The sequence below is a fragment of the Puma concolor genome, chromosome C2, assembly GCF_028749965.1.
Source record: "Puma concolor isolate L17-30 chromosome C2, mPumCon1.1.hap2, whole genome shotgun sequence".
NCBI lineage: Eukaryota > Metazoa > Chordata > Mammalia > Carnivora > Felidae > Puma > Puma concolor.
In genome coordinates, this window is record NC_141675.1 from 114,271,819 (window position 1) to 114,285,564 (window position 13,746).

At 33.3% G+C, this 13,746-nt stretch overlaps 1 protein-coding gene across 4 annotated transcripts in view; it reads right to left on the reverse strand.

The window, feature by feature from the left end:
• Positions 1-1,300: 1,300 nt before the first annotated feature.
• Positions 1,301-13,746, reverse strand: part of EPHA6 (EPH receptor A6) — an 889,565-nt gene continuing 877,119 nt past the window's right edge. For all 4 annotated transcript variants that reach the window (XM_025913797.2, XM_086675668.1, XM_086675669.1 and 1 more), the window contains 2 exons: positions 6,244-6,393; positions 1,301-5,292 (listed from right to left, as the gene is read on the reverse strand). In XM_025913797.2, the coding sequence (XP_025769582.2) occupies positions 5,178-5,292; positions 6,244-6,393 (265 nt within the window). In that variant the 3' untranslated portion in view covers positions 1,301-5,177. The remainder of the gene's footprint in view (positions 5,293-6,243; positions 6,394-13,746) is intronic.

Consider the following 13,746-nt stretch of genomic DNA (forward strand, 5'->3'; position numbering starts at 1 on the left):
TCTCTCTCTCTCTCTCTCTCTCAAAATAAATAGATAAACTTAAAAAAATCAAGTTCAGTAATTTTGCATCAACACTGAAAAGCTAAAGGTAGACTTTCAAATCTATTCTAAAATCCTAAAAAAAAGCAAATGCCAAGCAACCAATTTTTGCTTTGACTTAAAACCAAAGAAGCCACGTCTTTCAATTAATATGTAAACATCCTTTTTTACACGTTTTATATAAATCCATCATTAATTTGAAATTCAAATCTAATTATTAGTAAAAAAAAAGAGGATTAAAGTTACATTTTGATGACCTGTGTCTTCTGAATCTGTTGCCCTTTTCCCCCCAGAAATGTCACATCCCCTTATAACATAAACAATTTATTTTTATCCTGGAAATCTTTGAAATACCTGCCTAATATTTTGTTTTAGATTGAAACAGTAAGGTTAAGAGGGGTATTTATGCCTCCACAACTTAAGATTTCTCCTCTCCTTTATTTCATCTAGTAATATGTTAGATCTAGGTATGAGTAATCATCTCTTTCTCTTGTTAAATGTATCACGTTTGAAAGGATTTTATGCAACTATTGTAGGTTCATACTTATTACATTTATTAAAACTAGTGAATTCGCTTGGGCAAGCAATTACTCCAGAGTTGTTTTGAAAAATGGTTAATGTTTTCTAACTGGAGACACCTTTGAGGTAGTGAATCTACACATAAATTGAAAAGTTTGCCATTGGACAATAACAATCTGTGACTCTTAAGGAGAGACTGCAACCATGCTCCTCTTTGCTAGAGGAAGTGTGGAGTGTTCTATGAGAATTTGAAGTCCAAAATATTTCTCTCTATAGGGACTGCAAATCCAATTAATACTGGACAAGGTTTTATTAACTTATTTAATGTATTTTTGTCCTATGGAAAGAGCTGACTCTTAATGACTTGGCAATCACAGTAAACATAGCAAATAGGCTCTAACCTCTTAGTTTTAAGCTTAAGAGTTACTTTGAAGGTAAAGACAGTTTAGCCAAACTCATCTTTGTCATAAAATCTTACGTGTGTAGGAGACACCTCATAGATATTTGTTAGAATGAACTAAATAGTTGACACTGCCTTTACTGAACATTATACAGATTGAAAGTTGTTGAAATATTGATCACAAGAACTGAAAGTTAGGTGACTTCAGTGCCCGGTATCCAATGGGAGAATAACATCAATTTGACTCAGCATACTCCTTTACCTTTTGGAGTCTTCATATAAAAAGCATCAAAATATTTTTTGATTGGACATGAAATAATATGAGCCTTGGAGAAGTCAAGGTGATAATATTAAAAGAAGTGATATATTTGCTGTTAATCTCTTTGTTATATAAGCACACATACACCAACTGTGAATTGATAACAGGTTTTGATTCCTAGAATACAAATTTTTAAATTAATAATAAATTTCCTTATCTAAAGCTGTAGAAAAGAATCATCATCATCCGTTTTGGGATTACTTTCCAAAGCATTTAATTTCCAGGTAATAAAAAGCCAGAGTTCATTCCCTCTCTGTGAGTGCAAATGCTCCCATTTATGTAGTGAGACCCCAAATACTTCTGTAATATTCCCTTCTTCCCTTTACCTTCAGCCTCTTCTGAGGACAGTGGTAAGACCTTTTTAGGTTTGCTGTGCTTCTTTTGTTGATAGGGACCAGGGGTGGAGTGGTAGAAGCTGAGAAAGGAAAAGAGACGGGGTGGAGGAGTAAAGAGAGAACAGAAGGGGCTGAGCAAGGTGGTTTTAGAAAATTTAATGAAGGAATAGAAAAAAGAGACCTAATATTGGTGAAGATTTTGGGATAAGAGATTTAACCGATTTATAAAGTAGAAATTTGGTAGGGAAATATATTAAAAAATGGATTTTTAGGGAAATGTGGTCGAGATTCATTCTTCACCATCTCTTCGGAAGACCTTCTGTAAAGACTGCTTTTCAGGGATTGGATTTGGATTTGTTTTCCCTTCATAGGCTGAGATAGGCCTTAGAACTGTAGCCAGAAGGCTGTTTTATTCAGGTGATAGCTGGATAGATTTTAAAGAGTAATGCAGAGTGAAATAACAAATTTTTTTTTATTATGGCATGCATAACTTACTTATCAACAACTAAGATAACTTAGTGCAAAAGTGCTATAATTCTTGATTCTTGTTAAGCCAAGAGCTTTGTAATTTGATTGCTTTTTAAATGATTTACAAACCTAACATCTCTTCTTGTGTATTGTTTTTACATTCCCCCCCCCCCCAAATATGCCTTATACTCTGAGGTACTGAGTGGTTATATATTGGAAACTGACCACCCAGAAAATAAAATGAAAATGTTTTTTTCAACTCTCCGATTTTCAAAATCTCAAAAGCTTCTCAGTAGTGTGAAATAGGAAATTTAAAATAAAGCAAGTACATGAAGGTATATGCATATTGAAGTTATCAAATATCATTACTGAAAGCTGTGATTTATGTAAGTTACTAATTTTCTTTATGTAATTAAATTCTATACTTATGCATATTAAACAGTTTTAATTACTAGACAGGTACGCTAGTAAATCTCAAAATATTTCCTATAAAGTTTCCAAATGAATTTGGCAATTTAACTGTTAATATTCCTGGATATTATAATATCCTTGGGATCATGGGGTCTGTGATTGGTAGTCAATGAAGAAATAGATATCCTTATTTTTTTAATGTTTCTGTTTAATCATGCACACCTATTTCAATCATGTGTGCACGCTACATTTCTGACCATGATGAGGTTCAAAATTACACGTAAGATTATCATGCTTACAGTTCTGAAGAATATAAATGTAATTTTAAAGAAATTTTAAAGAGCATTTGAGGTAAGACACAAAGTGAAAAGGTAGTTTTATAATACTAGAGGAAGATGTTAGGGAAGAAAAAAAGAAATATAAATCAGATATAGAAAAAAGATCTCTGTATTAAGAAATAAATTCTTAACAGTGAACTTTAATCTTTCAAGTACTGAATGCTCATCTCAAAGAAGTTTAAATACTTTATAGAATTTATTTCATCAAAGTATACAGATGTTGCTGACAGAGTCCTATGGAAGACCATAATTATTCTATTCCTTATGTTTCTAAATACCTTTTTTGTTGTATTATAAAAATAAATATATATGATTAATAAATTTAATCTGTTTTACATCTGTTCTTATTTAATATATATTTGAAGACAGTAAATATGGAAATTTTGTATTTCCTCTAAATGTATCCAGATTTGTGTAAATGTATCAAGCAAACTGCAGATAGTGTATGAGTGATGCATGACCATGCAAGTGATGGGTAGAAAATGTTGCTATTTCTGACACACTTACTTAAAAAGTGATGAATTTCTCACTTTTTTCTTTTTTTAATATACTTTAAGGAATACTTTAAAGACTCTTCCTTCTAGTTCTATACAATTTTTATTTGAAATGAGAAAAAATTAAGCTGCAGTAAGCAAAAATTGGGACATAAATCAGCAAAAGAAATGTATGTGGAAGGGTCTAGTCTAATGGGACAGTCAACAAGTCTTAAAAGAAGAATAAAAGAAAGAGTGAGTCTCCTTTAATAGCAAGACAGCTGCTATTAGCAAAAAATGTAATTTAGGTAGGAATTGGAGAATGTGGTTTGGGCACCTTTATCTCTTAAATCAAAGAAAAACCGACTTATTAAATCAGCATCTTTAGATAACCTGCTCCTTTTCCTCTGTCTTAACACATTCTCCCTACTCTTCCACACCTAGCACAGTAGCCTTTTTTTTTTTTTTTTTTTTTTTTTAGTTTCTCAGGCAACAGCTGATTTTACAATTGAATTTATTCATCAAGCAGTACTATTTTGATAAATTGACTCAGCTTAATTCACTGAAAAAAGGATTTGCCTTTTTTTTGCAGCCTCTGAGAAGATTATGACAATACACTATAGCTGTGTTCACATTTTTATGTTACTATGTTATGGACTCAGGTTGACACACAATTTATATACGCTCATGTTTTAGGTCTGTTCATACCTTTGGAACATGCAGTGACATACTTGTCTCTTGAGAGGTTCGGAAAACAGCTCAGCATGTTCATGTAACTAACTTATTTTTCATGAACAAAATATAAAAGTTCTTAAACTTGCAAAATGCACCAATATCAGACTGTCAGCCAAATGTATTTATTCTTGGGGCCCTCATACAGCTATCATAAAATTCTGTTTAATCTTCTTTACATTATATCTAAGGCTATAATCTTAGATTTGTTTTTCAAAGCAATTCCCCTGAAAATAATTAATTTTATCAATGCTTTGAAAATTGCTTTTGCAAACTTATGAAGGTGAACCAAGGGAACAGACATGGTTTTATTTCATGCTTCCTCTATGAAAGCCTTTAGAACACTGGACTCACTCTTGATCTTTCTGGGGTGAGCTTCATAATGTAGGAGAGAAATGTAGTTAGTAAAAATTAAAGGGGAAAAGCCTCTAAACTACCACTTATTACAAAATATGTAGGACACTACAAGGTCAATTTAAAAGAATAGACAAACTCAGCCTTAGAAGATTGAAAAGCACAGAGTGTTTCTCCCTCTTCCTCCCTGATAACCCCCTTCTTAGCGCAGTCACATATGGCAAGAATTCACCAAATGAAATCATTGGTCATTGCTGCAAATAAGTCTAACAACATCAGGCATTAACAGTTAAACTATTATAAAATAAAGTAACAATATGATCCACAGAGTTGAATATAATTATCTAAAACATATTTATGTCAGTTTGGAAGCTACCTGATCACAAAACATGAAAGAAAGGTCAACTATTTCTTTTTCATATATCATCAAACTCTAAATACATCCATCATTAAGGAAGCCACACCTGGGAAAATTCCGTTAGGTTAAGTTTGTGAACACTTCCCAAATACTGTTGTACAAAGTTGCACATCCATGCTGAGTTATTTACCATTGTGTAGTGGTAATCTGCAGTGGGCCAGGGTTTCATTTGCAGGTAACTCAGAGAGGAGCTATGAGGCGTGATTTTAAAATCCGGGTTGGAAGCATAAACAAAAGGTGTGTGCCCATTGTCTGAACAGGAGACTGCAGTTTGTGAAGTGATGTTTGGAGAATCGGAAGGGAGGGTAGTAGAGAGGATATCTTTCACTTTAGAAATGCTGAGGCACAAAACACAAGTGCTTGTAGTACTTTCATACATGAAATCCTTTCTCTTGTATGTGCATCATGTGTAAACGTAAAGTTTGGATACTGCTGACTATTCGTCTCTGGTGTCCAATGAGTATGACTCCAATTCTTCTAATATCACTGTAAGAGACAAAGATAGAGAGAGGGGAGGGAAGAGGAGAGAGAATATGGACATCTGGTTCATAGATCTGGTAAAGACAAATTAGGAAATGAAGATTTTGAGACAGAAGATATGCACCATGTCAGATTTGCCTTATGAATTTAACAAAAATTGTGTAACCGGTAAAATGAGAGTTTAAACAAAGATATAAATGAACATCAGGAGTTTGTTACATTTTTCTTCTTCCTGGCACCAGATAATCTATCAAGTCAACCTCAAATTTAAGGGTACAAAGAAATGTTTCAAATTCAGGTACCAGTGTAAGGTTCAGACATTTCATAGAACTAAAAGGTATACAATTTAGATAATGACACAACTTTTCAACAGCATTAGAAAATAATATATAGGGTAGAATGTATAATGTGGACTGTATTGGAGCCCTATGGTCATCCAATAATATGAATAAAATGCCATTGTATTCTGTTGAACTATATGAAATTGCTATTATTACTTCAAAATAATGGCAATTTCTTATAGTTCAACCAACCGGCTATCTGTTAAGCACATGCTGAACATTTTTACTGCATCCAGGCAAAGAATCATTTTTGAGACAATGGAAAAATGTCCAACATTTATAATATAGGTGGTATATGTGAGTCATAAGTAATTTGCCTAGGTTAACTATGTTGATGTAAAGTCTAGGATGTGAATGAGAGTCATATGTATTTCAGAAAGCATTTACAATTTTGAAAATACCTATTTGAATTAAACACATTCTTCCAACAGAAAATAGTTAACAGTGTAGTGTCCAATTTCCACTGGAATGATAATCAGAAATGGTGAGGAAAGATGTGGAAATGCCATACTACCCTTAGGAAATAGTTGAATCATGGTGTTCCTGATACTGCATTTGAATTTGTAATCTCCCGAGTGCAGCGTCTGAATATAATAATAAACCTAGGACCACTTACTCAATGCTCATTCTTGAAATCAGGTCAAAAGTCGTAAACCCTGCTGCCATGAAGTTATTCTTATATTGTCCCATCTTTATAGAATCCAGCCAGTCACCAACTGTGACAAACAAAGGATATTCGGGAACTTCACCAGGAGACTCTGGCATTCTAAAAAAAAAAAAAAAAAAATCCATTTAACAGTCAGATAAAGAAAAAATTAAATAAAAACAACTTTTTTTTCCTTTTACAATATTCTTATGACTAATATTCTCATACTCCATTAAAAAAATCTCTAATTTTCTATCATATTTAAATCAGCCACTTTTATCTGGTCACTTTCATTTGTCAGTTTTTCTTTTTCTGCTTTTTGCCACTATTGGGTTTTATACTTGATGTGAGAAGACTTGCATCTTGCTAACTGCTATTTACTTTTTTCTCTTGCATACATTTGTGTTTTCAAACATAAGGAATAGCCCAGTATCCATCCCCAAAGGACAGTAACTAGCCACAGGCTGTTTACTCTTACACTTTCTAACCTGCCACTGAATCCATGCCCGTTTGCCTTTGCATTTGCTGTGAGAGTCCCTTCTCCTTTTTACAGTGAATTCACTGATCAGTCCTCCACTTATTTGTTCTCAAACATTCAACAAATATTTATTATTTATTAAAAAGTAATTTCCCCTGTTACAGAGCTCACTTGCATGAATAAAATTTACCTATGCATCCATGCATAGGGTAAGATAGACCAAAACACAGATATTACTGTGGTATAAAACAAAGCAAAATCAAAGCAAGGTTGGGTTCACAAGCAAAAGGAATCCAGCATTGATGGATCTTACAGTAAGTCATATAGACATCTGTATTTTTGTTCCTAATATCTAATGCAAAGGGCATTCCAATTGGGGATATTTTTGTAGCTTTAATATAAAAATAATACAGAGGTATTATTTTGGGAAGGCTAGCAGGTGTGTGTGTATTCATAAATACATACATACATATTTGTGTATGTGTATATATGTACATATATGTGTATGTAAATACACATAATAGTTTTATGTAAGGTAAAAATAGAATAAACATGGAAGTAACCTTACAAATTATAGTAAAATTAACTAAGAATTGTGTATTTAACTGATTCTGGCAATAGAGTATATTATTCTCCTTATAGAAATACATGAACACTGTAAAAATATTTTATATAGTTTTACAAAATACCTGGCAGTAAAATTGCTTTTATAGTAATAAGTGAGTTTTTAGCCCTCTAGGGTAATAAATATATCATTTAAAAATTATTAGGTCTAGAGTTTATATTAAATAGTAAAGCAATAACCTTTTTTTTATGTTTGGTATTTGAGTCAAATCAGTATTTTCTAAGTAATGAAAAATATTCCCATTAGAGGCAAGCCATTGAATTATTTTTATTAGAATACTGAAGGATAATCCAACTTTCATTTACTTCACTTTTAATTTTTTATAAAATTGAAGAATGATGGAATCCATAGAGACTTAACTAGATCCATAGTTTTTAACATTCATATTTGGAATACTTCATCATAGTAGTTTTTGCCATTCATATTTGAACTATTTCAGCTTTAACTAGAAACTGATAGTGTATGAACACATATGATGAAACCACATGAAATAAGAATTCCTGCACTGTAGAATGGAGTATGCATGCCATATGACCCTGGTATCATTCTGTTAAAAATATATGAGAATGGGAGTTAAGATTAGTGCATAAGGTAAAAAAGAAAAATCTCTAATAATCAAAACTACCCATAAAATCCTTTAAGTTACCCTTAAATCACCAGGCCTTGGGTCTTTAGGTACACAAAAGTCAGAGACATCCTGCATGGCCATACAAATTGCATACGGAACAACTCATGAAAAGTCTGAAAGTGGCCCTTGGAATTTTTCAGGACACAGTCCCCACTAAAGGCCTAGGGTTCACTTCTTTGGTTTTCCTTTGGTTGCTACACTGACTTCCCTTTTTCTAAACTGGGGTCTAGTTGAAGGTGGAGATGAAGGTGAAGAGAAATAATGAGGAAAAAGAGGGCTTTTGCTTTTAATATGCAATTGGAATTTGCATAAGCTATATGCATATATCTTGTGACTACCAAGTGGTCCATATTAAGTCTGGTTATTCTTAACAGTGACTATACCCTTTTTACTAGTACTCAATTCTGTTGCTGTATTGACAAGTTGGGAGGCTGTTAAAAGCTACATGTTCTTCTTTTATACAATAAATTGCAATGCTATTTTGATTGCGGGATGATTCATTCAAATTAGTATCAGAACGACTCATGATTTGACCCTAATGAAGAATAGTTATGTCCAAAGGTTGAAAACCTATCATAGCATCTACTAATAAATACTGTAATTATTGCTATATTTTTTATTTCCTAAAGGTATTAATAAGTATTATAAAATAAGCAAAAATTCATATAAAATACAAAATAATAAAGATATCCATTGCAAACAAAGTTAAACAGAAATTTTAATTATAGCATTTCTCCAAGTCTTCACTATTTTAATGTGCAATGTGAACATATAAGAGGATTAAGAATAGCCTCTGCATTATTTTCCTAAATTGTTTCACCAGTTTCTGTAAAGCATAGTTTAAGAAATACTGCTGTAGGAAGTTCACTAAGTTTAAATATCAAAATGACTAGGGTACCCTTATTGCTTGTTAACATAAATAAAGCCACATACACTAGAAAACTGAATGTCCTATTCTAAAACAGTGTGGCTCCCATACCTTTTAATTACTTGTCAAAGGTTTGTTGAGACTGAACAAAATTAAAAGAACGTACTTCAGTGACTTTCCCTTCATGCTCCTATCCCATTCTTGATGCACAAAGTTTGATGACTTGCACTTCAATCCCCTGAGATAACTCTGGAATAACTTTTGAAATTTCACAATTTCATGTAATTGGTGAGTGGAAATGTAATTTGCTAATTTTATATCCTTAGTATAGAAAGGTCGTGGAAGGACGTTCTGTGTCCTAAATGACTTAAATGGTCTCTTTCTCTGTTGAAAAGCATTTACTATTTGCTCCCAGAATGTCTCACTACCATAATTCCCTTTCTCTCCACACATCTTTAGTAACCTAGTTACTCTTTGGCCTTTCTACGACTGCATTGGCAGTTGATTTAGTAAGGTCAGGGTCCCCTCATTGTTCATATCCACTGTGCAATAACTTTTCTTTCACCTTATCTTATAAAGAAGTTGAAAAATGCTGCTATTTTCTGCCTTTGAGGGCTGGGTACCATCACCCTCACATGAATTCTCTGGAATATTACCTAATAAACAATAAATGCCCTTTCTTATCAACCATGTACAATGATAAATTCAGTCTGCTATTTGCTGAGCACATAGAAATTTCTGCTATTTGGTGATTAGTGGGAGCTGCCCACCTGAGAAATGTCTTTACAGCAAAATCTGCAGCTCACATTGAAAAAACTACATATTGTAGAACAGAAGGTCAAGGGTCTACAACTTTCCTCAGAAAAATGAGGAAGGGGTAAAGTTAGTAAATTCTAAGTGTATAAATGATGGTCAATTTAGGTTAGAGAGAGGGCTGGAATATAGGTAGAATAGGTAATGACACAGTTTAAGGTTCGATGATGATTATATATATATATATATATATATATATATATATATATACATACATACAGACACACACACACACATACTTGTAATACATCTAAATATGTAAAATTAAGTAGCCCTGAGAGAGCCAATAAGTTTTTACTTTAATGAGCCCTTTGAGTTCACAATAGTACTAGTCTTTTAATTTAGAAAGTTATCATATAGCTAATCAGTAGGTATTAAAACTGCCAGTAAAAAGCAAGATTTTTATCCTCAAAAGTTTTCCATGTTTTATATTTATGACTCAAATATAATAGTAATATATTGATTAAAAATGATTCAATAAAGGTTATACTTTGAGAAATACTGTTGTAAGGTAAGATCTTGTTTTAACATGAAGCCATCACATGCTTAATGGCTTTTCTCTTGTTACTACTCTAATATAACTTTCTTTCCCCTAGCTCCTCCATTTATATATGGTTAGCAGAACTGTACAGGTAGGGTCCATTCTATTTTATATGGCTTTTATTTCATTTCTTAATGAAGTTAGAAGTTAGACTTCTAAGTTAAGTCTAACTTAACTGAAGTTAGACTCCTAGATGGCTAGCAACATTATTTTATTACAGATGACTATGCAGTCTTACAACATGTATCTTTTTGTTTTAGTTGAATTACTTCTTTGGGAAAAATCCGTAAGACAGAAGAATTTTTTTTATAAAGTTAAAATTCCCTGATGGCTGGGACCATATCTCACATATCTTTCTATTTTCTGTCAACCTTAGCACAATGCTGAAAGTATTATAGGAATTTATTAAATAAGTGATGATTTAGACTTAAATATTCTCTATAGAAAAGTTTGGTCCATTACATAATGACTGATTAATGATGAATGATCTCTTTTCATTTAGTTCCCTTAAATTGAAGAGTAAATGCCTATTAATATAATGGTCAACCTATTAAGGAACATGTTGTTTATTTAACTTGTTCCTTGTATTGTGAAAATGTTTGCTTCTGCCTTTATAGGTTTCAGAATGGAGGTAGAGGCAGCTAAAGGTGTAGTGAGGTAGCACAGGGTTAGGGATCTAGAACCATAGCAGCTGCATTCAACTTACTCAATATCACAGCTTTCACATGAGTTTCTGATCTCATAACTCAGGGATTACACTTCACACTATTTAGTTAATTCATAAAATAATCTTCTAATACATAAAATATCTACCTAAACTCTGAAGGAAGAATTTATTTAATCAGATGAAAAAGAGGGGTGCCTGGGTGGCTCAGTCGGTTGATCGTCAGACTTTGGCTCAGGTCATAATCTCACAGTTCATGGGTTGGAGCCCCGTGTCGGGCTCTGTGCTGATATTTCAGAGCCTGGAGCCTGCTTCAGATTCTGTGTCTCCTTTTCTCTCTCTGCCCCTCCCCTGCTTGTGCTCTCTCTCACTCTCAAAAGTAAATAAACATTAAAAAAATTTAAAAAAAAAAGAAAGAAAAAGAAAACCTTGCTCTTTCTACAATGAGCTCTAATAGTAATCTTGAACACAAGTTAAATTAGTAAATGAATTTTAGTATTCTTTTTAAAATTTTAAAGTATGATTTTACTCAAAATGCTATAAAATCTCAAATGCATAGAACCATGCAATATATTTTGTGCCTATTTCATGCTTGTGGGTGATATCTCATGGTTCCAAACAATCTGACTCTCCACACTATTCTATTGGGAGGATGAGTTATTTTTCATCAAAGTTTTATTTTCAGTGTCTTCAAGTTTTTTTAAAAAATTGATATGATTATTTAATTCCCATAAGGATGATAACTGGTGGAAGGTAGGAAGGAATGAAAATTTCAATATTGTAGATGTGTTTGAACATTAGGAGTAATATACAGAGTAGGAATAATACTGCTTAAAAATCTCCCATAATTCTAAACACCTAGCACATTGTCCCTACAGCCAGAGTGACAGATCAGTGAACCTCAAGGAAAGACTATTCTTGTAAGAAAATAATATAGGGACAGAAATGGATTTCTTATCACATGCTAAGTATAGTTCATTGGCAGTGGTTGTCAAAATATGTTCTTAAAAAGGATACTATGGCAGCATTTGGGTGTAGTGGGAAAGAGTGTTGTGATGATTAGTAATGTCTACCATAACAAGGAAAAGAAGGAAAGCATATATTTGCCAACAATGGAAAAATTCAATCTACAAAATGCCTGAGGATATAGTCCTAGAACTATGTTGCTGCCATATTTTCCTCATTTCTCTATTTTGTTATAGTTACTACTCTTTTTTTTCTCAAGTAATGTTCTTCAAGTGGCTGAACATTGTAGGAGGATGTTGAGGGGATATATGGACTATATGCTTGCTACTTATTACCATGAATGAAGGCATATACTCTACCTCCTTGTATTGGCTTAGTAGAACATAAAATAACAGACTGTGCCTCACTGCAAATTATTTTTGGGCTTTTAATATACTCCATCTATGAAGTCTGATTAGTCCAGAGAAAACCTATTTGGAAATGTAAAAAAAAAAAAAAAATGTATCCTCTTTTCCTATATTCGTATTTCTGAAACAGTGCCATATTGGGAAATATCTTGACATTTTGCATGATTGCATACTGTGTGGTGGAAAGAACAAGGGCTTTGCATTTGGTGGGCCTTGTTAAAATACCCAATCCACTAATTACTTGCTATACTCTTTGAGTCTCCATTTCCTTATGTGAGGTATGGGGATAATTATAGTGAGGAGTAAATGACCTAATAAATAAAAGTACCTAGTACAATAACTGGCACACACTAAGCTTTCAACAAATGGTGATAATAGTTATTATTGATGATATATATTGGGATTTTTATCAGTGTTAGTATTGGTATTAATATCAGTATTATCAGTAGCTTGTTCCGACAGTTCATGTGAATTAAATTTAGGTTTTCTAACAGGTAGAAGGTTCACACTTCCTGATTAACATTTAATATTTTGTCTTCCTTCCCCCAAAGATTGCTAATCAATCAATTACAACACTGGTTTTGGCGAGCCAGTCATTTATGTCATGGAAAATACCACTAAAAGTTCTAGTTATAAAAAAATTAAACAAAATAAGTTTATCCATGACTTGGTATATAGAGATAACTGATTTTAGCAAGTGCTAAAGCCTAGACAGCATTGAGGAAGATCTTTTCAAAATGAAAGGAAAATTTTATATCAAATTGAAAGTTATTGCCCTCAGAAGACAACATTCCAAGTGCTTTATAAATGGTACAGAAGAGGTAGTACCATTTAACCTTGTAATGTTTACTTGTGGTTCTCTAAGCAGAGGTTCTCAATTTTGACACTGGTTTGAACTTTTTCCTACCTTCATGACTCACATATCATGAAGCCAAGTAGGTAGCCAAGTGCTTGAAAGTTCAATAGGAAGGAAAGTGGTGGTTCTAGTTTCTAACAGCTAAAATATTCTAAGATCCCTAACTATGGCCCAGTGGGCAGTGAGAATATTTCTAAGTGTCTTGAACTTGGCAGAACATGATTTCTGAGGCAGGTGACTATCAATGACTGGCCCATTGGGTCAACAGCTGCCCATCCCTGAATGCCACCTTTTCACCTGATGTTGTCAAAAGAGCTCATAATGTGTAAAATTCTTTGTTAGTGCTGGGGATGTAGAGCAGGGACTGGAGGAAAGTGTTATTCTCCCACCATATGGTAGCACTGTCCAAAAAGGCACTGGCCAGCTGACTTCAGCCTAGTGCACTCAGTATGCTGAGTGAATGGAGGAATCAGGGGTGAGAGCTGAAGAGGTTGGAGAATGAATGTGTAGAATAATGTGGGTGTGGTGGGGGAAGGTTGGGCTGGTTGAAGGGGCATCCATATAGTCATCAGTTCACTTTATACTATTAAACCACCGGACCTCACATGTAACCCTGGCCTCATGGGA